At 38.3% G+C, this 26,384-nt stretch overlaps 3 protein-coding genes across 4 annotated transcripts; 2 read left to right on the plus strand and 1 right to left on the minus strand.

The window, feature by feature from the left end:
• Positions 1-833: 833 nt before the first annotated feature.
• LOC138314686 (uncharacterized) lies at positions 834-17,902 on the minus strand. 2 transcript variants are annotated; one of them, XM_069255170.1, is made up of 7 exons: positions 17,719-17,902; positions 15,604-15,636; positions 15,254-15,353; positions 12,200-14,359; positions 8,477-8,509; positions 8,192-8,287; positions 834-1,141 (listed from the first exon to the last, which is right to left on the minus strand). In XM_069255170.1, the coding sequence occupies exons 1-4, from the start codon at positions 17,774-17,776 to the stop codon at positions 14,155-14,157; spliced, it is 396 nt and encodes a 131-aa protein (XP_069111271.1). In that variant the 5' UTR covers positions 17,777-17,902; the 3' UTR covers positions 834-1,141; positions 8,192-8,287; positions 8,477-8,509; positions 12,200-14,154. The 2 variants fall into 2 exon arrangements, with proteins under 2 accessions (XP_069111271.1, XP_069111261.1); XM_069255160.1 differs by having other exon boundaries at positions 8,188-8,287.
• A 553-nt stretch (positions 17,903-18,455) lies between these two features.
• On the plus strand, positions 18,456-20,241 carry LOC138308594 (proteoglycan 4-like). Its single transcript, XM_069249643.1, has 2 exons — positions 18,456-18,576; positions 18,680-20,241. The coding sequence occupies exons 1-2, from the start codon at positions 18,456-18,458 to the stop codon at positions 20,239-20,241; spliced, it is 1,683 nt and encodes a 560-aa protein (XP_069105744.1).
• An 814-nt stretch (positions 20,242-21,055) lies between these two features.
• Positions 21,056-26,320, plus strand: LOC138314700 (cocaine esterase-like). Its single transcript, XM_069255181.1, has 3 exons — positions 21,056-21,130; positions 24,072-25,613; positions 25,897-26,320. The coding sequence occupies exons 1-3, from the start codon at positions 21,123-21,125 to the stop codon at positions 26,078-26,080; spliced, it is 1,734 nt and encodes a 577-aa protein (XP_069111282.1). The 5' UTR covers positions 21,056-21,122; the 3' UTR covers positions 26,081-26,320.
• The last annotated feature ends 64 nt before the right edge of the window (positions 26,321-26,384 follow it).

Raw genomic sequence — 26,384 nt, forward strand, 5'->3', positions numbered from 1 at the left:
TAAAGCTGTCAGACGTGTTTTCGTGTACGTAGTCATCTCGCCCAAAGAGCACAAGAAAGCTTATTGCATATATATATTGGGCCGAAATGCCAATAACAGTTGACGTAGCAAGGTGCAGAAAATGCATATAATCTGAGGTAAACGTGAAACAAAGTTCATCCGAACATGACCCCTTATAGAATGTTGTCAGATCCTCTATTGAACGGAGTAGTTATTAGGATCTTAATTTTAATCAGATTGGTAGTTGTTCGTGCATAAAGGGTACCACAATGGCAGAATGCACCCATCAACATCAATTAGTTATTTTAACGTATGCTTGAAACATAATGCTAAGACCATTCCTCGATGTTACGGAGTTAGAATACATAAAATTGTATATGTAAAGATATATGTAAAGATGCTCCACCGCCGAGAAATTGTATTTTTTCACTATCAGAAGCAGGATCAGGCGATTTAGTATTTTTCTTCAGTTACAAAAATTACTTACTTTACACCATTACCACCATTGAAAAGCTTGAGCTTCTAATTTTATTTCGAGTTAAAAATATGAAAAATAATTAACTGCATCCCGAAAAAATTCTGTGGCACTATATCCTATATAGAATGATTTACTGATTGCACATGCACCAAAGGCAAAATAATAAAAATATATTATTTTCTGTGTTAATTAAACATACATATACACGATTGAACACCAATTATTGTTTAAATAATTAATAACATTTATGCTCTGTCGGCGGTGGAGCATCTTTAAGAATGTTTGTAGGATTGAAGGCTGGTATAAGAATATCACACATTTAAACACTTGAATAAAAAGAAAATAAAAACTCAAACACATCCATCATATTTTAATATCAAACCAGGATAGTACTGTATCTCAAAACTTTGTTTGGCTTTACTGTTTTATGAAGCAAGACTAACGACTTAACCATTTGTTCATATTCACAGGCGAGCAAATACAAACATGCTTATCTGAAGTGTCCTTATTCACCGTAACAGAAGCCAGATAGCCGAAAAAACAACAGCGTGTTAGTCCAGTTTTTTCTTATCGCGTCCATTGTCCAAGCTTTCAGTACACGGGACTCTGTTGTTATCGGTGTCGTAGAACTCAACAACATCACATCCTCGACAGTAGTTAGGTCTGTAACAATGTAAAGGGGATAATATTGTCAGACATCACATTGTAGACAGTGGTTAGGTCTGTAACAATGTAAAGAGGATAATATTGTCAGACATCACATCGTAGACAGTGGTTAGGTCCGTAACAATGTAAAGAGGATAATATTGTCAGACATCACATCGTAGACAGTGGTTAGGTCCGTAACAATGTAAAGAGGATAATATTGTCAGACATCACATCGTAGACAGTGGTTAGGTCTGTAACAATGTAAAGGGGATATTATTGTCAGACATCACATCGTAGACAGTGGTTAGGTCTGTAACAATGTAAAGAGGATAATATTGTCAGACATCACATCGTAGACAGTGGTTAGGTCTGTAACAATGTAAAGAGGATAATATTGTCAGACATCACATCGTAGACAGTGGTTAGGTCTGTAACAATGTAAAGGGGATATTATTGTCAGACATCACATCGTAGACAGTGGTTAGGTCTGTAACAATGTAAAGAGGATATTATTGTCAGACATCACATCGTAGACAGTGGTTAGGTCTGTAACAATGTAAAGGGGATATTATTGTCAGACATCACATCGTAGACAGTGGTTAGGTCTGTAACAATGTAAAGAGGATTTTGTTGTCAGACATCACATCGTAGACAGTGGTTAGGTCCGTAACAATGTAAAGAGGATAATATTGTCAGACATCACATCGTAGACAGTGGTTAGGTCTGTAACAATGTAAAGAGGATAATATTGTCAGACATCACATCGTAGACAGTGGTTAGGTCTGTAACAATGTAAAGAGGATAATATTGTCAGACATCACATCGTAGACCGTGGTTAGGTCTGTAACAATGTAAAGAGGATAATATTGTCAGACATCACATCGTAGACCGTGGTTAGGTCTGTAACAATGTAAAGAGGAGAATATTATCAGACATCACATCGTAGACAGTGGTTAAGTCTGTAACAATGTAAAGAGGATATTGTTGTCAGACATCACATCGTAGACAGTGGTTTGGTCTGTAACAATGTAAAGAGGATAATATTATCAGACATCACATCGTAGACAGTGGTTAAGTCTGTAACAATGTAAAGAGGATATTGTTGTCAGACATCACATCGTAGACAGTGGTTAGGTCTGTAACAATGTAAAGAGGATAATATTGTCAGACATCACATCGTAGACCGTGGTTAGGTCTGTAACAATGTAAAGAGGATAATATTGTCAGACATCACATCGTAGACCGTGGTTAGGTCCGTAACAATGGAAAGAGGATAATATTGTCAGACATCACATCGTAGACCGTGGTTAGGTCCGTAACAATGGAAAGAGGATAATATTGTCAGACATCACATCGTAGACCGTGGTTAGGTCTGTAACAAAGTAAAGAGGATAACATTGTCAGACATCACATCGTTGACAGTGGTTAGGTCCGTAACAATAGAAAGAGGAGAATATTATCAGACATCACATCGTAGACAGTGGTTAGGTCTGTAACAATGTAAAGAGGATAATATTATCAGACATCACATCGTAGACCGTGGTTAGGTCTGTAACAATGTAAAGAGGATATTGTTGTCAGACATCACATCGTAGACAGTGGTTAGGTCTGTAACAATGTAAAGGGGATATTATTGTCAGACATCACATCGTAGACAGTGGTTAGGTCTGTAACAATAGAAAGGGGATATTATTGTCAGACATCACATCGTAGACCGTGGTTAGGTCTGTAACAATGTAAAGAGGATATTATTGTCAGACATCACATCGTAGACAGTGGTTAGGTCTGCAACAATGTAAAGAGGAGAATATTATCAGACATCACATCGTAGACAGTGGTTAGGTCTGTAACAATAGAAAGAGGAGAATATTATCAGACATCACATCGTAGACCGTGGTTAGGTCTGTAACAATGTAAAGAGGATAATATTGTCAGACATCACATCCTCGACAGTGGTTAGGTCTGTAACAATAGAAAGAGGATAATATTGTCAGACATCACATCGTAGACCGTGGTTAGGTCTGTAACAATGTAAAGAGGATAATATTGTCAGACATCACATCGTAGACCGTGGTTAGGTCTGACAGTAGTTAGGTCTGTAACAATAGAAAGAGGAGAATATTATCAGACATCACATCGTAGACCGTGGTTAGGTCTGTAACAATAGAAAGAGGATAATATTATCAGACATCACATCGTAGACCGTGGTTAGGTCTGTAACAATAGAAAGGGGATATTATTGTCAGACATCACATCGTAGACCGTGGTTAGGTCTGTAACAATGTAAAGGGGATATTATTGTCAGACATCACATCGTAGACCGTGGTTAGGTCTGTAACAATAGAAAGAGGAGAATATTATCAGACATCACATCGTAGACAGTGGTTAGGTCTGTAACAATAGAAAGAGGAGAATATTATCAGACATCACATCGTAGACCGTGGTTAGGTCTGTAACAATGTAAAGAGGATAATATTGTCAGACATCACATCCTCGACAGTAGTTAGGTCTGTAACAATAGAAAGAGGATAATATTGTCAGACATCACATCGTAGACCGTGGTTAGGTCTGTAACAAAGTAAAGAGGATAATATTGTCAGACATCACATCCTCGACAGTAGTTAGGTCTGTAACAATAGAAAGAGGAGAATATTATCAGACATCACATCGTAGACCGTGGTTAGGTCTGTAACAATAGAAAGAGGATAATATTGTCAGACATCACATCGTAGACCGTGGTTAGGTCTGTAACAATAGAAAGAGGATATTATTGTCAGACATCACATCGTAGACCGTGGTTAGGTCTGTAACAATGTAAAGGGGATATTATTGTCAGACATCACATCGTAGACCGTGGTTAGGTCTGTAACAATAGAAAGAGGAGAATATTATCAGACATCACATCGTAGACAGTAGTTAGGTCTGTTACAACATCGTAGACAGTGGTTAGGTCTGTAACAATAGAAAGGGGATATTATTGTCAGACATCACATCGTAGACCGTGGTTAGGTCTGTAACAATGTAAAGAGGATATTATTGTCAGACATCACATCGTAGACAGTGGTTAGGTCTGCAATAATGTAAAGAGGAGAATATTGTCAGACATCACATCGTAGACCGTGGTTAGGTCTGTAACAATGTAAAGAGGAGAATATTATCAGACATCACATCGTAGACCGTGGTTAGGTCTGTAACAATGTAAAGAGGATAATATTGTCAGACATCACATCGTAGACAGTGGTTAGGTCTGTAACAATAGAAAGAGGATAATATTGTCAGACATCACATCGTAGACCGTGGTTAGGTCTGTAACAATGTAAAGAGGATAATATTGTCAGACATCACATCGTAGACCGTGGTTAGGTCTGTAACAATGTAAAGAGGATAATATTGTCAGACATCACATCGTAGACCGTGGTTAGGTCCGTAACAATGGAAAGAGGATAATATTGTCAGACATCACATCGTAGACAGTGGTTAGGTCCGTAACAATGTAAAGAGGATAATATTATCAGACATCACATCGTAGACCGTGGTTAGGTCCGTAACAATGTAAAGGGATAATATTGTCAGACATCACATCGTAGACAGTGGTTAGGTCCGTAACAATGTAAAGAGGATAATATTGTCAGACATCACATCGTAGACCGTGGTTAGGTCCGTAACAATGGAAAGAGGATAATATTGTCAGACATCACATCGTAGACCGTGGTTAGGTCTGTAACAATGTAAAGAGGATAATATTATCAGACATCACATCGTAGACCGTGGTTAGGTCTGTAACAATGTAAAGAGGATAATATTGTCAGACATCACATCGTTGACAGTGGTTAGGTCCGTAACAATAGAAAGAGGAGAATATTATCAGACATCACATCGTAGACCGTGGTTAGGTCTGTAACAATGTAAAGAGGATAATATTATCAGACATCACATCGTAGACCGTGGTTAGGTCTGTAACAATGTAAAGAGGATAATATTGTCAGACATCACATCGTAGACAGTGGTTAGGTCTGTAACAATGTAAAGAGGATAATATTGTCAGACATCACATCGTAGACAGTGGTTAGGTCTGTAACAATGTAAAGAGGATAATATTGTCAGACATCACATCGTAGACAGTGGTTAGGTCCGTAACAATGTAAAGAGGATAATATTGTCAGACATCACATCGTAGACAGTGGTTAGGTCTGTAACAATGTAAAGGGGATATTATTGTCAGACATCACATCGTAGACCGTGGTTAGGTCCGTAACAATGGAAAGAGGATAATATTGTCAGACATCACATCGTAGACCGTGGTTAGGTCTGTAACAAAGTAAAGAGGATAACATTGTCAGACATCACATCGTTGACAGTGGTTAGGTCCGTAACAATAGAAAGAGGAGAATATTATCAGACATCACATCGTAGACAGTGGTTAGGTCTGTAACAATGTAAAGAGGATAATATTATCAGACATCACATCGTAGACCGTGGTTAGGTCTGTAACAATGTAAAGAGGATATTGTTGTCAGACATCACATCGTAGACAGTGGTTAGGTCTGTAACAATGTAAAGGGGATATTATTGTCAGACATCACATCGTAGACAGTGGTTAGGTCTGTAACAATAGAAAGGGGATATTATTGTCAGACATCACATCGTAGACCGTGGTTAGGTCTGTAACAATGTAAAGAGGATATTATTGTCAGACATCACATCGTAGACAGTGGTTAGGTCTGCAACAATGTAAAGAGGAGAATATTATCAGACATCACATCGTAGACAGTGGTTAGGTCTGTAACAATAGAAAGAGGAGAATATTATCAGACATCACATCGTAGACCGTGGTTAGGTCTGTAACAAAGTAAAGAGGATAATATTGTCAGACATCACATCCTCGACAGTAGTTAGGTCTGTAACAATAGAAAGAGGAGAATATTATCAGACATCACATCGTAGACCGTGGTTAGGTCTGTAACAATAGAAAGAGGATAATATTATCAGACATCACATCGTAGACCGTGGTTAGGTCTGTAACAATAGAAAGGGGATATTATTGTCAGACATCACATCGTAGACCGTGGTTAGGTCTGTAACAATGTAAAGGGGATATTATTGTCAGACATCACATCGTAGACCGTGGTTAGGTCTGTAACAATAGAAAGAGGAGAATATTATCAGACATCACATCGTAGACAGTAGTTAGGTCTGTTACAACATCGTAGACAGTGGTTAGGTCTGTAACAATAGAAAGGGGATATTATTGTCAGACATCACATCGTAGACCGTGGTTAGGTCTGTAACAATGTAAAGAGGATTTTATTGTCAGACATCACATCGTAGACAGTGGTTAGGTCTGCAACAATGTAAAGAGGAGAATATTATCAGACATCACATCGTAGACAGTGGTTAGGTCTGTAACAATAGAAAGAGGAGAATATTATCAGACATCACATCGTAGACCGTGGTTAGGTTTGTAACAAAGTAAAGAGGATAATATTGTCAGACATCACATCCTCGACAGTAGTTAGGTCTGTAACAATAGAAAGAGGAGAATATTATCAGACATCACATCGTAGACCGTGGTTAGGTCTGTAACAATGTAAAGGGGATATTATTGTCAGACATCACATCGTAGACAGTGGTTGGGTCTGTAACAATGTAAAGAGGATAATATTGTCAGACATCACATCGTAGACAGTGGTTAGGTCTGTAACAAAGTAAAGAGGATAATATTGTCAGAGATCACATCGTAGACCGTGGTTAGGTCTGTAACAATGTAAAGGGGATATTATTGTCAGACATCACATCATAGACAGTGGTTAGGTCTGTAACAATGTAAAGAGGATAATATTGTCAGACATCACATCGTAGACCGTGGTTAGGTCTGTAACAATGTAAAGAGGATATTATTGTCAGACATCACATCGTAGACCGTGGTTAGGTCTGTAACAATGTAAAGAGGATATTATTGTCAGACATCACATCGTAGACAGTGGTTAGGTCCGTAACAATGGAAAGATGATAATATTGTCAGACATCACATAGTAGACCGTGGTTAGGTCTGTAACAATGTAAAGGGGATATTATTGTCAGACATCACATAGTAGACAGTGGTTAGGTCCGTAACAAAGTAAAGGGGATATTATTGTCAGACATCACATCGTAGACAGTGGTTAGGTCCGTAAAAATGGAAAGATGATAATATTGTCAGACATCACATCGTAGACCGTGGTTAGGTCTTCTGTAACAATGTAAAGAGGATAATATTATCAGACATCACATCGTAGACCGTGGTTAGGTCTGTAACAAAGTAAAGAGGATATTATTGTCAGACATCACATCGTAGACAGTGGTTAGGTCCGTAAAAATGGAAAGATGATAATATTGTCAGACATCACATCGTAGACCGTGGTTAGGTCTGTAACAATGTAAAGAGGATAATATTATCAGACATCACATCGTAGACCGTGGTTAGGTCTGTAACAAAGTAAAGAGGATATTATTGTCAGACATCACATCCTCGACAGTAGTTAGGTCTGTAACAATGTAAAGAGGATAATATTGTCAGACATCACATCGTAGACCGTGGTTAGGTCTGTAACAATGTAAAGAGGATAATATTATCAGACATCACATCGTAGACCGTGGTTAGGTCTGTCACAATGGAAAGAGGATATTATTGTCAGACATCACATCGTAGACAGTGGTTAGGTCTGTAACAATAGAAAGAGGATATTATTGTCAGACATCACATCGTAGACAGTGGTTAGGTCCGTAACAATGTAAAGAGGATAATATTGTCAGACATCACATCCTCGACAGTAGTTAGGTCTGTAACAATGTAAAGAGGATATTATTGTCAGACATCACATCGTAGACAGTGGTTAGGTCCGTAACAATGAAAAGATGATGATATTGTCAGGCTTATTATCTTAAACCTGTTGGTATTAGACTGGACTGTACACTTTTACAGGCACTTGTCATCATATATATAAAGGCATCGTCAGAACAGTAGTAATTTTATTATACCATATATAGCAAATTTCTTCAGAATAGTAAGACACTTCACTTACCTACATTGTAAAGCTGTATTGTGAACACATGTCCTCATTCCGGCCACGTCACAAGGGTTGACATAGCAACGATACTGTCGTCTACCATCGGGACAGCCATCTATGTAGTCATCATAAAATAGTTATCAACATGCGAAATTACAGATAGCTCAACTGTTTTCGCTTCATTAAGATACAATCTTTTTTTCTATTTCTCGTTATTTCTCGAAAACATATGACAGTGTGAACTGAATTAACTTCACATAAAATATTTATTTTCATTAGTTGATTGTTAAAAAAATATACTTACCGATATAGCTTCCAATTGCCAACGATATTGAAACTGAAGTGAAAAGATTTACATAAAAATACTCTCCGAGATATATATTTATATGACTGAATTATAGATTTTAAGTTAGAAATATAATTTCCATTGCTTGTGTACAAAATGTATAATTTTGATTGGTCCGATCTTTATTTCCTTAGAAGTTGAATCATAAGAGAAGACAAAATTGTTTGGTTTATTGCATTGACCTCCTATTAAAAGCCATGGTCATTTAAAGATGCTCCACCGCCGACAGAGCATAAATGATATTCATCATTTAAGCAATAATTGGTGTTTAATCGTGTATACATATGTCTATTTAACACAAAAAATAACGTAAAATAATTTATTTCGCCTTTGGTGCATGCGCAATCATTATTTCATTCCATATAAGATACAGTGCCACGGATAGTTTCGGGATGCAATTATTTTTTTCATATTTTTAGCTTGAAGTAAAATTAAAAGCTCAAGCTTTTCAATGGTAGTAATGGTGTAAATTAGTAACTTTTGTAACTGAAGAACAATTCTTAATCGTCTGCTCCTGTTTTTGATAGTGAAAAAATATCATTTTATGAGCGGTGAAGCATTTTTAAGGACGGCGGTCCGGTAGGTGTGATATCTTGCGTGTGTGAAGTGCGAGGTGTGTGTTCTGGGAGACTGCGGTACATTCGCGTTGTATCTTCTTGTATAGTGGAACTCTTTCCCTTTGTATAGAGCTTATAAATTTATAACTGAAGCATGCCGCTGAATGAAGACACCAAGCAATACACCCCATCGGACCACATTTTACAGACAACGTGTGAACGAGTCGTCTCATTTCCTGTATCCTGAGCACTAAGCAGAAGCAGAAACTACCACTTTAATATTCTATGGTGTGTCGCTGTCAGGGGACAAAACTCAAGCGAATGCCAAATGTGAGAGACGTTAGGAAGAAGAGAACGATAATATTCTATATGTAGTCGCCTTTCACGAATCATGCAATAGGGACGACAGACATAATTCTTACGTCCTTCTTGCTCTACTTGACATAGATGACTAAAACTGAACGAAACTTTACAGATAGAAATAAAACAATGTTATGAGACCGTTCATATGTTCCATCAGTAAAGCATTAGAGAAACAATAGATAGAGGAGGGAAGCAATGTTTAACTTGGTACATTCCCTATAAGCCATCCAGGTAGGACGTGTGAATTGTAGCTGTTGTCCGTATTGCATGCTTTCATAAAATTGACTAAATGAAGGATTTTTATATTTTCTATTTATCTTAACTGGTTTTTTTTAACTGAACGGTTCCTTAAATACTGCTCACATTTGGCCTTCGGTTGAGCGCTCGCCCTGTGAGGATGACTCTGGATTCTATCACCTGGCCGAGACACACTATAGTCTATAAAAGTGGTAACTTCTTCTTCTGCTTGCCGCTCAACAAAAAGAAGTGGAACGATTGTTTTGTCAATTGACTTTAGACTATGGCGTGTTTCGGCCACGGGATATAACCCATAGACTGCTCCATAAGGGCGTGCGCTCAACTTCAATTTTGATATAAATAATGAGGTGTCAACAGAGACGTTAGGTAGAAAAAGTAATTTAGGTTAGAAAACGTTAGACTGCCGTAGTGTGTGAAACAGTCTTCAAAACTTATTGCGGACAATAAGAAACAAAAAGATCTTCCGCTGAATGTTTCACGTTTCGGATAGTCAATTATATTTCTATTTGTTTGAGCTTAGTTTTTGTGCCGACCTCAATTGAACTAAGTGTTAAAGGCTTTAAGCACTATATGGTGCGACATGGAACATGTATACATATTTGTCTTGGCTGACTTCATATACTTGAAATATAACTTTGTGTTATTTGTTTAATTGCATAAGGCATCGCGCACTTCATACACGCTACATACCACATACATAGGAGGCCCTCTTACATCACCCTGGCTTTTAATAGGACGTTAATTAAATAATAAAAAAAACCAAATGATGTAACTTGATATATGTCATTTGATAGTCATACCATTGATATAATTGTTGTGCATTGTGCCTCTTACACTGTTTTACATTATCCATTGCAAGTCTATGAAATAAATCTTCCTGCATTTTGGTATTGCGAACTTACACTAGAATTGATCACAAGTGTAATTTAAAATGAATGCATTTGAGTCTACCAGGTAAATCAACTATTTGTTATCATTCCGCCTAATTCTAACAAACATATTAATGATGGTTAAAGATGCTCCACCGCCGACAGAGCATAAATGATATCCATTATTTGAACAATAATTGGTGTTTAATCGTGTAACTATATGTCTAATTAACACAAAACATGATATAAAATAATTTACTTCTCCTTTGGTGCATGCGCAATCAGTACTTTATTCCATATAGGATATAGAGTCACGGATTTTTTTTCGGGATGCATCTAATTATTTTTTCATATTCTTAACTTGAAGTAAAATTAGAAGCTCAAACTTTTCAATGGTGGTAATGGTTTAAATTAAGTAACTTTTGTAACTGAAGAAAAATACTAAAACCCCTGTTCCTGTTTTTGATAGTGGAAAAATAATATTTGTCAGCGGTGGAGCATCTTTAACAAACCTACATAGAACAGAAAGAACATCACCTATGGTTAAATATAATTTTCATCTCAAATTTGAATTTATGACGTATGGTAAAAAGGATTTCACCAGCCCCGCCATATGCAAGACAAAGTTACATGAACCGGGAAACATTAAAACTGTTATATTTTATGACTGTTATTGATAGAACATTAATTTTATAATACACATTTGTATAGTATTCTATACACACGTCTTTTTACAGGATTTGAATTGTTCTGATATCGAATTATCGATTAATGATATATTTATTGATTATTTATTTAATCATTAAAATCGAAACTCAAAAGGGTGGAAATAGATGATAATCCATGATTCATATGTTAAGTACCATCTTGTTTACTTAGACTATAGTTAGATTCAATATTACTCTTAGGCGTTTTATATGCGTTTTTTAACTAATTCATCCGTTGTCAATATAATGACCGGTGTGGGTGTGTTGCTTGGTGTTTTTATCGGCATGATTTAGTGATATAGCACTATAAAAAGGCAACAGTTTCACTATACAAGAAGACACAACACGAATATACCACAGTCTCCCATAACACACACCACCCACTACATACACGCAGGATACCACAGACACACCATCGTCTACAAAAGTGGTAGTCTCTGCTCCTGCTTAGCGCTCAGTATACAGGGAGTGGGACGACTGGTTCGCCCGTTGTCAATATAATGTCACCGGTTGGAATGTGCTTGTTCGGTGTATTTGACAACATTTTTCAGTTATATAATACTATTGAAAGGATAATGAACTCACTATTACAACAATAATAAAAAAAACCAGAAATATACCGCTGACAATCACAACATAGACATTCATACATGCTACACAATGCTTAAATTATTTTAGCTCTAAATAGGCTGTTAACCAATTATGTCTGAGGCTATGGTGACCAGTATAAGAATCCTGTAATTTTACGGTAAGTAAGCTCCGCTATAAACTGACAATATGTAATTTTATTTTCACTTTCAAGTACTTACTGTACAACGCAGTACATTTTTGTAGTTATAATTGAAGAATAAAATATATGAGAAACCCTAGATTTAAGAAAATATATATTTGGAAAACTATTCCTGCTAGTCGGATGTTTTTACTTACCTAGCACCACGCAGCATTGTAGTACAAAACCTTTCATGATTAAACAGAGAGGAGAGGAGTTGTTGCTGGCGTCGGATGTTGTAGATATACTGACCTCTTAACACGTGATTGATAAAAATATTCCCTACTTAAACTTCTCATATTAAACCGGAAACGTAAATAGGCACAGAGACTCAAGTAGATGTTACTTATCTGTTCTCCTTATACGTATATATTACATTTATACACATGGTAGTGGTGTTTATCGAAATATGATGGTGGTCTGGCCAAATTAAAAAGAATTTTCTCTTTATTTGATATTTATACATCTTCATATAGACTTCATTCTATCCTACATGTATAAAACGTGTTGAGTTATCAGAAATAGTTTTCTTTCAATTGTAACTTCCAAATCAAGCTCCAGAATGAAAAGTACCGACGAACTTACGATATTGGTCTCTTTCTCGCGATTTGATGGTAAGTTAATATGTATTGTGTGATGCCTGTAAGAAATCCATATGTTAACCAAATTTTTCATTCTGTTCTGCTTGATTTTTTAATTCTGTTTTACATCTATCATCACAATGACGTGGCGGTACCATAATTTCATTGAGGAGGAAAACCGTTATACCCAGAGGACAACCATCGACCTACGACCTGTACCTATAACAACAACCTCAAGTAGGCATTATACCCCGGAAATAAAGATCGGGGGTTGGTGATGAAATTCAAGACTTTATGTTGATGAATGACGTAGACAGAGGTCGGCACTGTCTCCAGTATACTCATGTCTTTACATGTGTATCATAAGCATGTCACTTGTTATATACATAGGAGTGGTTTGTTCACATGTTAGAACTGACATAGTAAAGACATTCACATAAGATACAGCGTCATGAATTTGATGTGAAGCACCATTTCGGTGTATTGACAGAAACACTACGTATTCACAGTAACTATTAATTTGGCTGTGGTAGTAATAACAAGTTAAAGTTATATTTTCCATAACCGGGCAAAATTTTTATTACATATTTATTCTTCATTAATCTATTGAAAACAATAAGGTTAAATTATTTAAGCTATGAAAATCATTCAAATGGCTTCATATGGCGTATAAACGTAAGTTATAACACAGAAATTATGTACTATAAAATTGTTGTCTTTTATGCCATGTGTTTGTTTAAATTGAAACATACCTGCAGAAATCAATTTACAATTACCAATAACTGTAAACATTTTAAATGAAATTGTAGACCACAATTTAGCTTCATGGTCTGACCGTATGTACTCATTTTACTTCACTATAGAAGCAAATATAATGATTTTAGCAGTACTGCCAATAATCATTTTCAGCTCTTATTTGTATGTGTAAAATTAAAACCAATACATTGAAAGTACTGTAATTCTCAAAATGTTGGTAACTTTTGATGGTGAACCACATATCAAAAACTCATCTCGATCCGTGAGTATGAAAAATATGGCACATATAACTTTAACTAAACTAATATTCAAAGATTTAAACATAAGCGTTTGGTAATACAGTAAAATGCTCCGTCATAAAAGATTAAACAAACGATAAATCATATTAAAATACACTTACACAAAATGTAATCCCTGCAAATGCCTTAAGGTGAAAGGTATTAGATTCTAAGAAGCAAGCGGGCTTTTCTTTAACACGTAAGCTTCTTCAAACTAGAATCGGGTTGTGGCTTCTGAGCATTTAATATAGTATAGATCAAAGTTGATTTCAAAACAGATAAATAACAAATACATAACAAAGATGCTTTCCATTTGCATTTTTATTACATGTATAAGAATTCCCATGACACCATCTCCTAGAATACAATATTAACTTCTTTCAGCTTTTGATATAAGTTCTTTTGCATACCGCACCTATTATGGTGGTCTCGATCAAGGAAGCCTATAATATTTTAAATGACATGGTCAAAGCTAGATAGAAAAACATAATATATAGATTAAGTCAATTTTTTGAAAGACAATAACGATTTGATTCTAGTATACAGGTCACTGAATGGCCAGAGATTATGTGCTTTGAAGACAACTGCAGGCTTTGGTTGGTCTTTTTGTATTTCTTGTATTTCCGGACCTTCCTTACAGATGACCTTGACCCCGGTTACATCATAATAGTCCACCTGTTCACATCCATGACAGTAGTTAGCACTGAAGGCAAAAGAAAATAATTTCATAGTTAAAGTAATTAGTGTGGATGATGCTCTTGTGATGCTCTTCATCATTTTTGTCAGAAAAATATTTGTATACTTTCATTAATTTGGCCTCCTTTTAAGAAACTCAAAATCATTTATTTGAAATAATTCAAAATAACGATACAAATATTGATAACAAAATCAATCTTTTTGAACTTTTGAAAAGCAAATAAAAATAACAGATTGATACAACAAATAAAAATTGCTTTTAATGCATTTTATTTCGAGTTTCGAGTTTAATCTATAGAAAGTTCGAGTTCATAACGAAACTAGGAATTCTTTCAAATTGAACCGTTAAAACGTCAATGAGGCTACCAAAATTGTAGTCACGTTTATATCATTTTGATGTAACTATAACCTTGTTCGAGGACTGGTAGTGTGTCAAGCAATTTGATATCTCTCTTCTTTCACAAAATACACAATATGCAATTTAAGGCTTAAGGTTTCCATATCTTCATATTTACATGGAATGATTTCTCTAATTAATACGTACAAGAATACATGTCTATTAAAGTATACTCAATCCACACTTACCTAATTCATCTATCACTTAGGCCCAAGGGACAAACTTGCTTATAGCACGAACACATATTGAATCAATTAATATCACTATTTCCCTTTGTTTTTAACAAAGTTCCGGGAATCAAGACTATCTGTATGCAACAAATATATGGGGAGAATATGTTGGGAGATTGTGGTATGTAGTATCTCATTATGATATATATTTGTTCAGTGATCTATTACTTGAAACACGCTACCGAACACGGCGAATCCTGAATGACTGGAAATCATTCAATAATTTACTTACTTGTACATGTTTCATAAACTCTAATTTAAAACCTAGACTCACCGACATTCAAGTGATGGATTACTATGACAGGTTTTCCATTTAGGCAAATCACATGGACTTATAAAACAGCGAACAGGTCTTCGTCCTCCGGGACATACCGCTTTACAGAACAAACAGAAACAAATCACTGTGCTATATTCTTACATATGGGATTTAAACAAATCAATACTTGATCTTGAAATCATCTAAACTCACACTTAGTTTATAGTTTTGTTTTCTGGAAAAAGCGACCGAAAGACAGATACTTCATATGGAGATAAAGCGCATATCATTTATATTATTGATGAAAAATGATTCATTACACACTGTATTTTTCGAAAACGATATACAGAAACTTGCTTTATACTTACACACAGGTTCTCCAACGACGAACGGAATGGAAACTACCAAAAAAAGTAAAATAAATTTACAATAAAATACAGTCAAAATAATGAAACAAATGATTTATTGCAAGTTGACTTTAATACATGTAGATGTACTGGAAAAGTAAGGCCAATGATTTCTTTGATTGTAGTGCTTGCCCCTAGACGAAAAAAATATATTAAATTAAGAATAATCGTCGTTTAACATGATAAAGAAACTTAAATAAGGAAAAATGTTCTTTCTATTCTAAGGATAGTGACATATGGGACCACTCCTCGACCGACCACTGTGGGCTACATTTCAGGAAGATACCATTGGGAAAACGATTAAACCACGGGATAGGTACTAAAACGTCAACCAGCAGACACGTTATTGTAACATTGGAGGTCAAAGGAGGAATTAAGAGAGTTTTAAGATACAGGGGTCATTTAGAAAGACTAGCTTGATAATAGGAATGATTAAAACCTAAATTTAAACCTGGAAAAACAGCATGTTTTGTGTAATATTTATTTGATTTTGGTATAGCTATATCGTCTTGATGTACCGCGTTTTATAACCTTTTGTCAAGTGTTATCAACACAGAAACACGCTTCCGTCAAGAGAACGAACTGGACATTCTATTGGGAAAGTTATACAAATAACCCAAATAAGTGTTGTTGTTTTTCTCAAATACGTAGTAATTAATTGTTTACGTTTATACTCTCATCAGGAGGTTAGAACCCAAAGTCTTCAACCTTGGGAAGAATTCCGAAAGACCTTATCAATATGTTAACCTTATGTTGTTTGATTTATTAAGTTTAACGTCTGATTAACAACTAGGATAGGCCTCATATTATGTGCAGTGTATCGCTGTGTGTGTCTGTCTGTATGGTATGGGAGCCTGTGGTATAATCGTGCGATGTTTCCTTGTAATAGTAGAGGAACTATCTGCCTTTTTGTTGTGCTATCTCACCGAAGCATGAGGTCAAAGATATCGAACAAGCAACCCCACCGGTTAGAAAGAATAGAAATTATAAGACCCATTTCCTCTCACTTTACGATATTCCCGCAGTACAGGTCTAATCGTGGCTACAACTTGGGATCCTCTTTAACGTGTTTCGAACATCATGCACTCTATACACAGACTTATACTGTGTAATGAGGGACGTTTATAAACGTCACTGCGGGTTTTACACTGAAGTCATGGTAATACATGGATTGCACGTTACAATTCTATAGAAGGTACTACCAGCGATTTTTGTTTGAATTTTATTTTACAAAAGCATACAAATTGTATTTTTTTTAAAAACTTAGAATGCAAATTGTATGACAAAAAGGAGCATATAGGAAGGCCTTTGAATCATCAAAAATTATATTATATACCTTTGGCAACACTGAATTGGAATGGTTTTTGGGGCAAGAAATGGGAGAATTGTTGGAATTTTTTTTTATCTTAAAGCAGTCTTCCCTGTTCTCAGATTACATTATATAAATAGGTACATTAGTATCATGTATATTAACAGGATATAATCTAAATTATGCGTGTGTGAAGTCGAAACCAGTCAAATACACACTCGTAGTATCTGCTATAGACACTAGTAAACATAATGGCATGGTTTGTTGGTGACAGAAATATGTTCTGAAGAACCTTGTAGACTTTATTCCTGAACTGTACGTTTGTTGCGCATTATTGCCAACATGTACAAGCTAGAAATTTAATTACTCAACAGTAATATTTAAAGATTTGCCATGATGCTAGTCCGCTAAACCTGCCTATATTATTAGGCTTTTTGTCTAATAATATAGGCAGGTTTAGCGGACTACCATGATGCATACACATGTTTGATCAATTTCCTTCTGCTTAAAAGTATGATTTAAAAAAATGAGTTATAGGCTTGCAAAATATCAGTTGTTTAAAGGCTACATTAGATGGAAAATAGTGAAAATAAATAATGTTTTAAAATTATGTATTTTCTACAGATTATAGCTAACCTTAGGTATTACTACATACACCGACTTTAAATAATCGATTTAACAAAGACACATACTTTAGTATACAAGTCAGATATAGGTTTGTCATAAAACTAAAGACGAAACATTTATGGTTTTAAAAAGCTACTCACCGTATACAATAGCACAGAATAACACGAGGTCCTTCATGTTGTCCAGACGACCAGACATCAGACTAGGCAGAAAAAATCAGACGTGGCTAAATTTGAGTTTCCTAGATGAGGAAAACAGACGCAGCCAATCTTGTGATTCCCTGCATGTGTTCGTGATTGAAACTCGTTTGAGGCATGCGCAGATTAATTACTTTCAAACGTGATAGAGACATTTGTGTCAGACACACGCGAATTAGTTCTATAATTGGACTGAACGGGAAGTGGAGGAAGGTCAATCCAAGTGGGAGCTTTTTGGTCCTCTATATTTCTGTTTGACTTGTCTATAGTGTGTCTTTGTTTGCTATATTCATTATTGTATGACATATTGACGGTATTTAAGGTCAGTGTGTAAATTGTGTATCAATGATAATAGATATATCTATTATACATTTTCATCTTAATGTGTGGTTCACTTCATCCCGATGTGTAGTATAGGGGAGGTTTGTCATAAAAAACATCACCACTGAATAAGTCCTATCTTGTGGTGAAGTAAACTGAATCACGATAAAGATTGAGCGAAGCTTTGCGTGCAGATCAGATGAGGAAACAATGATTGACGTTCAGACGATTGGAAAATATTGAACGCTGTACTAATGTTACGTAGACCCGTCAGAAAGTCTGAAATAAGAAAATGCAGATATGTTTATTTAATAATGCATGTATTTAACATTTGGAATGTGGAATGTCTGGGGAAAACAATGACCGGATCGTGTTGTTGGCTGTATAAAGTAACAATAATCCTATCATGGGATACACAGCCCAAACATACCACAGCCTCCCCGACCTCTCACAACGTAGCCTACACCGACCTCACACAAGGTAGCCTACACAGACCTCACACAAGGCAGCCTACACCGACCTCACACAAGGTAGCCTACACAGACCTCACCAAGGCAGCCTACACCGACCTCACACAAGGTAGCCTACACCGACCTCACACAAGGCAGCCTACACCGACCTCACACAAGGCAGCCTACACCGACCTCACACAAGGTAGCCTACACCGACCTCACACAAGGCAGCCTACACCGACCTCACACAAAACAGCCTACACCGACCTCACACAAGGTAGCCTACACCGACCTCACACAAGGCAGCCTACACCGACCTCACACAAGACAGCCTACACCGACCTCACACAAAGCCTACACGACCTCAACAAGTAGCCTACACCGACCTCACACAAGGTCAGCCTACACAAGCCTCACACAAGCAGCCTACACCGACCTCACACAAGGCAGCCTACACGGGCCTCACATCAAAGGTAGCCTACACCGACCTCACACAAGGCAGCCTACACGGACCTCACACAAGGTAGCCTACACCGACCTCACACAAGGCAGCCTACACCGACCTCACACAAGGCAGCCTACACCGACCTCACACAAGGTAGCCTACACCGACCTCACACAAGGTAGCCTACACCGACCTCACACAAGGCAGCCTACACCGACCTCACACAAGGCAGCCTACACCGACCTCACACAAGGCAGCCTACACCGACCTCACACAAGGCAGCCTACACCGACCTCACACAAGGCAGCCTACACCGACCTCACACAAGGCAGCCTCCCGACCTCACACAGGCAGGACCTCACAAGGCAGCCTTCACCGACCTCACACAAGGCAGCCTACACCGACCTCACCGACCTCAACAAGGCAGCCTACACCGACCTCACACAAGGCAGCCTACACGGACCTCACACAAGGCAGCCTCCCGACCTCACAAAGGCAGCCTCACCGACCTCAACAAGGCAGCCTACACGACCTCACACAAAGCCTACACCGCCTACAGCCTTCACCGACCTCACTCAGGCAGCCTCCACCGACCTCACACAACAGGACCTCACACAAGCAGCCTACACGACACCTCACACACAAGACTCACACAAGGCAGCCTACACCGACCTCACACATAAGCAGGCAGCCTACACCGACCTCACACAAGAGCTACACCGACCACAAAGGTACCAGACCTTACACAAGGCGCCTCACACTCACAGGCAACCTACACCGACCTCACACATGGCAGCCTACACCGACCTCACCCAAGGCAGCCTCCCCGACCTCACACAAGGTAGCCTACAACGGCCTCACACAAGGCAGCCTACACCGACCTTACACAAGGCAGCCTCCCCGACCTCACACAAGGCAGCCTACACCGACCTCACACAAGGTAGCCTACACCGACCTCACACAAGGCAGCCTACACCGACCTCACACAAGGCAGCCTCACCGACCTCACACAAGGCAGCCTACACCGACCTCACACAAGGCAGCCTACACCGACCTTACACAAGGCAGTCTACACCACTCACACAAGGCAGCCTACACCGACCTCACACAAGGCAGACCCCGACCTCATACAAGGTAGCCTACACCGACCTCACACAAGCAGCTACACCGGCCTCACACAAGGCAGCCTACACCGACCTTACACAATGCAGCCTACACCGACCTATATTAACAGTTAGGGTCATTTAACAGCGATCTCCACGATGGTCATTTGCAGTCTAAAAATAATCGAACAGCATGTTTTGTTAATGATATAATATCAGAGAATAACACCAAGGCATTTATCATATGATCTTTTTTTAAACAAAATTTAAAAAAGCGCAATGCATTGCAGTGTGGATATATGTAGTGTTTAAGAGGCTGTGGTATATTCTTGCTGTGTCTTCTTATAATAGTCGAACCTTTATCCATTTTTATAATGACATTTCAGTGAATCATGCCGACGAAGATACGGAACAACACATCCTACCCATCACAGAACAATCTAATAAACTAGTCGTCCCACTTCCTTCCTGCGGAGCGCTAACCAGAAGCAGAAACTACCACCTAAGACTTTGGTGTATTTCGGCCAGAGGACAGAACGCATAGCCTTCTTCTCAAGGGCGAACGCCCACCTCCAGACCAAGGGCATTTAATTCCGCGCAAAAATTAATAACAGAGTATGATGAATCCCAAGTACATATCCTCTTCGAGTTGGGTATAGAATACTCGCAAGTAAGACTATTTTAGTTCTTAGATTGTGAAGGTGCTCAGTTGTGGAAAGTTGTTAATTTGTATTTGTTAAAACTTATCTCATAGCTACGGAACAATTAATGTTACTTATTACAAGAATACCTCGCGAAAAAAATCGAAACACGCAAAAATTAAAACAAAGAAAAAAACACCGATCGTCAGTTAGCGTGTAATACATTTATCTAAAACTAGGACAGATACTGTCTTATCAGATCCGGTTCACAAAGTCTATTACAACAAAGAGGAAAACCACACAATCATACTCAGATAACAGAAAGTATAATACTAATAATATTTGTCTCTAGGTGGCGCTGAACAGACTGGTAAACACACGAAGCATGAGGATGTATGTATTTGTTTAGATTCATTGTTTTATTGTAACATTTAGCACTAAGAGTGATGAGACGAATGCTTTTGGGGTTTTAATTTTTTAAACGGACAAGTTAGACGTCTGGTGTTTTGGTATGATTAACAGTTATCAATATATCCTAATTGTCCTCCGCAGGTGTCTTACTGGCGATCAGGTGTCTAACTGGCGATCAGGTGTCTAACTGACGATCAGGTGTCTAACTGGCGATCAGGTGTCTAACTGGCGATCAGGTGTCTAACTGGCGATCAGGTGTCTAACTGGCGATCAGGTGTTTAACTGGCGATCAGGTGTTTAACTGGCGATTCAGGTGTTTAACTGGCGATCAGGTGTGCGATTAACTCGCAATCAGGTATTAACTGGCGATCGATCAGGGTGTCTCACTAGCGATCTGGTGTTTAACTGGCGATCCTGTGTTTAACTGGCGATCAGGTGTTTAACTTGCGATCGGGTGTCTAACTAGCGATCAGGTGTTTAACTGGCGATCAGATGTCTAACTGACGATCAGGTGTCTAACTGGCGATCAGGTGTTTAACTGGCGATCAGGTGTCTAACTGGCGATCAGGTGTCTAACTGGCGACCATGTGTTCAACTGGCGATCAGGTGTTTAAACTATATTTCAGGTGTCTAACTAGCGATCAGGTGTCTAACTGACGATCAGGTGTCTAACTGGCGACCATGTGTTCAACCTGGCGATTCGGTGTTTAACTGGCGATCAGGTGTTTAACTTGCGATCGGTTGTCTAACTGCGATCAGGTATTTAATTGGCGATCAGGTGTTTAACTAGCTATCAGTTGTCTAACTAGCGATCTGGTGTTTAACTGACGATCAGGTGTTAACTTGCGTTCAGGTGCTTAACTGGCGATCAGGTGTTTAACTAGCGATCAGGTGTCTAACTTGGTAATCAGGTGTTTAACTAGCGTTCAGGTGTTTAACTAGCGATCAGGTGTTTAACTTGCGTTCAGGTGTTAACTAGCGTTCAGGTGTTTAACTGGCGATCAGGTGTTTAACTAGCGATCAGGTGTCTAACTTGCAATCAGGTGTTTAACTAGGGTTCAGGTGTTTAACTAGCAATCAGGTGTTAACTTGCGTTCAGGTGTTAACTAGCGTTCAGGTGTTTAACTAGCGATCAGGTGTCTAACAGGCGATCAGGTGTTTAACTGGCAATCAGGTGTTCAACTGGCGATCAAATGTTTAACTGGTGATCAGGTGTTTAACTTGCGATCCGGTGTTTAACTAGCGTTCAGGTTTTAACTGGCGATCAGGTGTTTAACTAGCGATCAGGTGTTCAACTGGCGATCAGGTGTCTAACTGGCGATCAGGTGTTTAACTGGCAATCAGGTGTTCAACTGGCGATCAGGTGTCTAACTGGCAATCAGGTGTTTAACTGGCGATCAGGTGTTAACTGGCAATCAGTGTTTAACTGGCGATCAGGTGTTTAACTAGCGATCAGGTGTTCAACTGGCGATCCGGTGTCTAACTGGCAATCAGGTGTTCAACTGGCGATCAAATGTTTAACTGGTGATCAGGTGTTTAACTGGCAATCAGGTGTTCAACTGGCGATCAGTAAATGAACATGTGATCAAGTTAAAGGCAGGTGTCTAACTGGTGATCAGTGTTCAAGTGTTAAAGTGATATAACGCGAGTTTAAGATACTTTTGCATTGTTATATGTGTATGTGTTTCTCTTTGTTGACAGCAATTCAGGTTGTAAAGATAAGACACCCTCATTCAAGTGTTATTTGATATGGCTGTTTGAATTCCTTTATTGAATTACTAAAACATCATCATAAACAATCGCCAGCGGTCAAACACTTTAATGTAGTAGGGAAATAGTCTGTTGATGTTAAGCGTTTTGGTGCTTCCTGGTATGTCAATATATATCACTGTAACCTTTTGTTTGTTTGTTTGTTTGATTTATTAACGTCCTATTAACAGCTATGGTCATGTAAGGACGGCCTCCCATGTATGCGATGTGTTGCGTGTATGTTGTGGGAGGTGCGTTTTTGGGGGACTGCGGTATATTCATGTTGTGTCTTCTTGTATAGTGGAACTATTGCCCTTTTTATAGTGCTATAACACTGAAGCATGCCGCCAAAGACACCAAGCAACACACCCCACCCGGTCACATTATACTGACAACGGGCGAACCAGTCGTCCCACTCCCGTTATGCTGAGCGCTAAGCAGGAGCAGAAACTACCACTTTTATAGACTTTGGTGTGTCTCGGCCAGGGGACAAATCCCAGAGCCTTTCTCACAGGGGCGAGCTCTCAACCAAAGGCCAAAAGTGAGGTGATGTCAAGGGAGACATTAGGAAGAATTAAAGTAATTTAGGAAGAAAGAAAAGATAAGATCCTAAATTTAGTCGCTTTTTACGATCATGCAATAGGGGCAGCAGGTACAATTCATTGTAACCATCCGATTATCTATGAAACCTTATCCGGCTGGACCTAGGTTCGTATTGCAGATGTCGTTCGTAAGGGGAAGGACGCTTTGTCTTCCGGAATCATAGGTTCGACATCATCAATGTATAGATAGATGAAATAGACATGTTGAATCCTTCCTAGTGTATTACATGCAATATATGGCCACCGAGAAATTATAGTGCTCCTTTAATATCGGAGTTCCTTTACTCAAAGGACCTGCATACTTTTGAGAATTTGATATCGTTTTACGAAATTTTATGAAAAATTTATATGAAATTTTACAGGTTCTCTGTCAAAGTACTTAAATTGGTTCATGTTATGTATATTGGTAGCTGTAAAGGTTCTTTCCACAGTTATAATCATATGTGCCGTTATACTGTAAACCAACTATCTTTATTGATTATGTTGTTTGCTAATATGAATCGCACGCGACAGAATTTTGCTTTACAGTATATGCTTTATATAGGTACTCATTTTAGTCTGTTGTATTTCAGAATATCCTTTCAATATGCTCAGCTCATCTCAGTGGTGTCCATCTTCCTACTGTCCACCATATCCTGTCAACAGACCACAAGAGTCAATACTCTTCTCGGACAAATAGAAGGTATAGTAAAAATCGTCAGAAATGAAACAGTGTACCAGTTTAGGAAAATCCCGTACGCCAAACCTCCCACTGGCGACCTTAGATTCGCCAAACCTGTGCCGCATGGCTCATGGTCCGGGGTACTAAATGGGACCAGATTTGGGCCGTCGTGTATGCAACCGCCTTATGAGAACTATATATATGACAAATTCAAACCAGATCTAGCCTTGTCGGAGGATTGCTTAACTTTAAATATATATGTGCCCAGGAATATTTCCTTGGACGCTAGTCGATCTGTGATGGTATGGATACATGGAGGGAGTTTCTATGTCGGCCAGGGATCCATGTATGATGGGTCCTACCTCGCCCTCACCGGGGATGTGGTTGTTGTAACGATCAACTACAGGCTGGGAGCTTTCGGGTTCCTTGCATCTCCTGAACATGGTATCCACGGAAACTACGGTCTGTGGGATCAACGACTTGCTTTACAATGGGTCAAGTCAAATATCGCATCATTTAGTGGAAATCCTAGCTCTGTCACATTATTTGGGCAATCTGCGGGCGGGTTTTCTGTTTCGCTGCATGCAATCCTTCCAGAAAGCAAAGGGTTGTTTCATCGCGTCATATCTGAGAGTGGAAGTTCAGAGGGTCCATTTACGATATGGCATGCTGCCATTCCTACATCTGATGCACTCATTGGACTCGGTGACTGTAATAGCAGTGAATCTTATCTAGTCTGTATGAGAAATAGGTCGGCAACAGATATAGTTGAAGGTCATCAATATCTTGTTTCACAACTACTTTTCAATACTCGCTTCGAGCTGCCATCTGGTCCTGTGGTTGACAAAGACTTTCTCCCTTCGGACCCTCATAACATACTAATGAACAAAAGTTCTGATAATTATCGTTTCTTTCAGTCTCTTGATTTTATAACTGGGAATGTGGATTCAGAAGGCTCAATATCTATTGGCATATTATCCTATTTCGATGGAGGGTTTACTACTGGTTTTAATCGCATGAATTTGGTTACATTGTGTGACTATTTCTTACCCGACTTTACAAAGTTTATCTTTCGTGAGAAGAATAGACCAGCCCTGTCCAAGATTTTGTGTTCTTTCTATGCAGCTTCGAATTCGTCTCATCAGGAGCAAAACGCTATGCATGCATATGCAGACGCCACTTTGATAGCTCCAGCGGTGAAAACTCTTTTGGAGCATTCGAATGATAATAATTTAACAAATTCATTTCAGTATTTATTTCATCGTCGTGATATTGATCCGATACCCCAAAATTTGTATAGTATCTGGACAAATGGATCTACCCATGGCGCAGAAATGGCTTACCTGTTTGGTCTTGAGGATTATCCAGCGATGTATAACATATCGGTTACACCTGCTGATGTGGATTTGTCGAGAACCATGATGAAATATTGGACAAATTTTGCTAAAACAGGGTAAGGTTTCATCTTTGTATTTTATAATGCATTTATTACTTCAGCATCATGCAATAACTAACATGCTAGTAACTGAGGATTGCTAAGAATTGTGCAATCTTATCAACAGAGATCATCTTCCTCGCGTAATTTATAGAAGCAAAATCCACTTAATGTAAAACCAGAGATACCTGAGTATACCCTATGAAATAACATACAATGCATGCCAGATCAAATTATATTTTGTTACATACAGTATATTGCAGTAGCTTTAGATCTAATTATAAAGTTTTGTTTATATCAGTGATCCGAACTCTGATGGTGTGCCGAGATGGGAAACGTATAACGTCACCAGAACGAACTACATCAACCTTGATCTAAACATCACACAGGGACAACAGCTGTACAGTTCTAGAGTCAACCTTTGGCTAAACATTCTTCCCAGGTTACTTCAGGAACACGCCCCCGGGATTATTGTTGGAAAGTGATTCAGATTAATAAAAAAACAAATGTCTTCAAATAATGCAAAAAGGAATCTTTTATTTTAAGAAATATCCTCAAAGTCATGTTTTACGCAAGCACCTTAGGGTTCATGTCTGATCCGCCTCTTCGTCAGTTCTGTGTGTTCGTGATTCAATAAAAAAGTAGATTTTACTTCGATAAGTAGCATCACATAGATTTGGATCAGCCTGGTGGCATCATCTAGATTTGGCCATGACTACAGGTATCCTCCGATATTGCCTACGCTGAAAGCATCACTTGAATTGACCTAGACATTTAATATGGTATGGG

The sequence above is a fragment of the Argopecten irradians genome, chromosome 1 (assembly GCF_041381155.1).
Source record: "Argopecten irradians isolate NY chromosome 1, Ai_NY, whole genome shotgun sequence".
Taxonomy (NCBI): Eukaryota; Metazoa; Mollusca; class Bivalvia; order Pectinida; family Pectinidae; genus Argopecten; species Argopecten irradians.

Bases quoted from the DNA above. Each gene is read 5' to 3' on its own strand.
- LOC138314686 (XM_069255170.1), bottom strand. From the start codon at position 17,776: ATGTCTGGTCGTCTGGACAACATGAAGGACCTCGTGTTATTCTGTGCT. The intron at 15,637-17,718 runs GTGAGTAGCTTT...TTTTTTTGGTAG, and splicing joins ATTCTGTGCTATTGTATACG to TTTCCATTCCGTTCGTCGTT. The intron at 15,354-15,603 runs GTAAGTATAAAG...TGTTCTGTAAAG, and splicing joins CGTCGTTGGAGAACCTGTGT to CGGTATGTCCCGGAGGACGA.
- LOC138308594 (XM_069249643.1), top strand. From the start codon at position 18,456: ATGACCGGATCGTGTTGTTGGCTGTATAAAGTAACAATAATCCTATCA. The intron at 18,577-18,679 runs GTAGCCTACACA...CACACAAGGTAG, and splicing joins CTACACCGACCTCACACAAG to CCTACACCGACCTCACACAA.
- LOC138314700 (XM_069255181.1), top strand. The intron at 25,614-25,896 runs GTAAGGTTTCAT...TGTTTATATCAG, and splicing joins ACAAATTTTGCTAAAACAGG to TGATCCGAACTCTGATGGTG.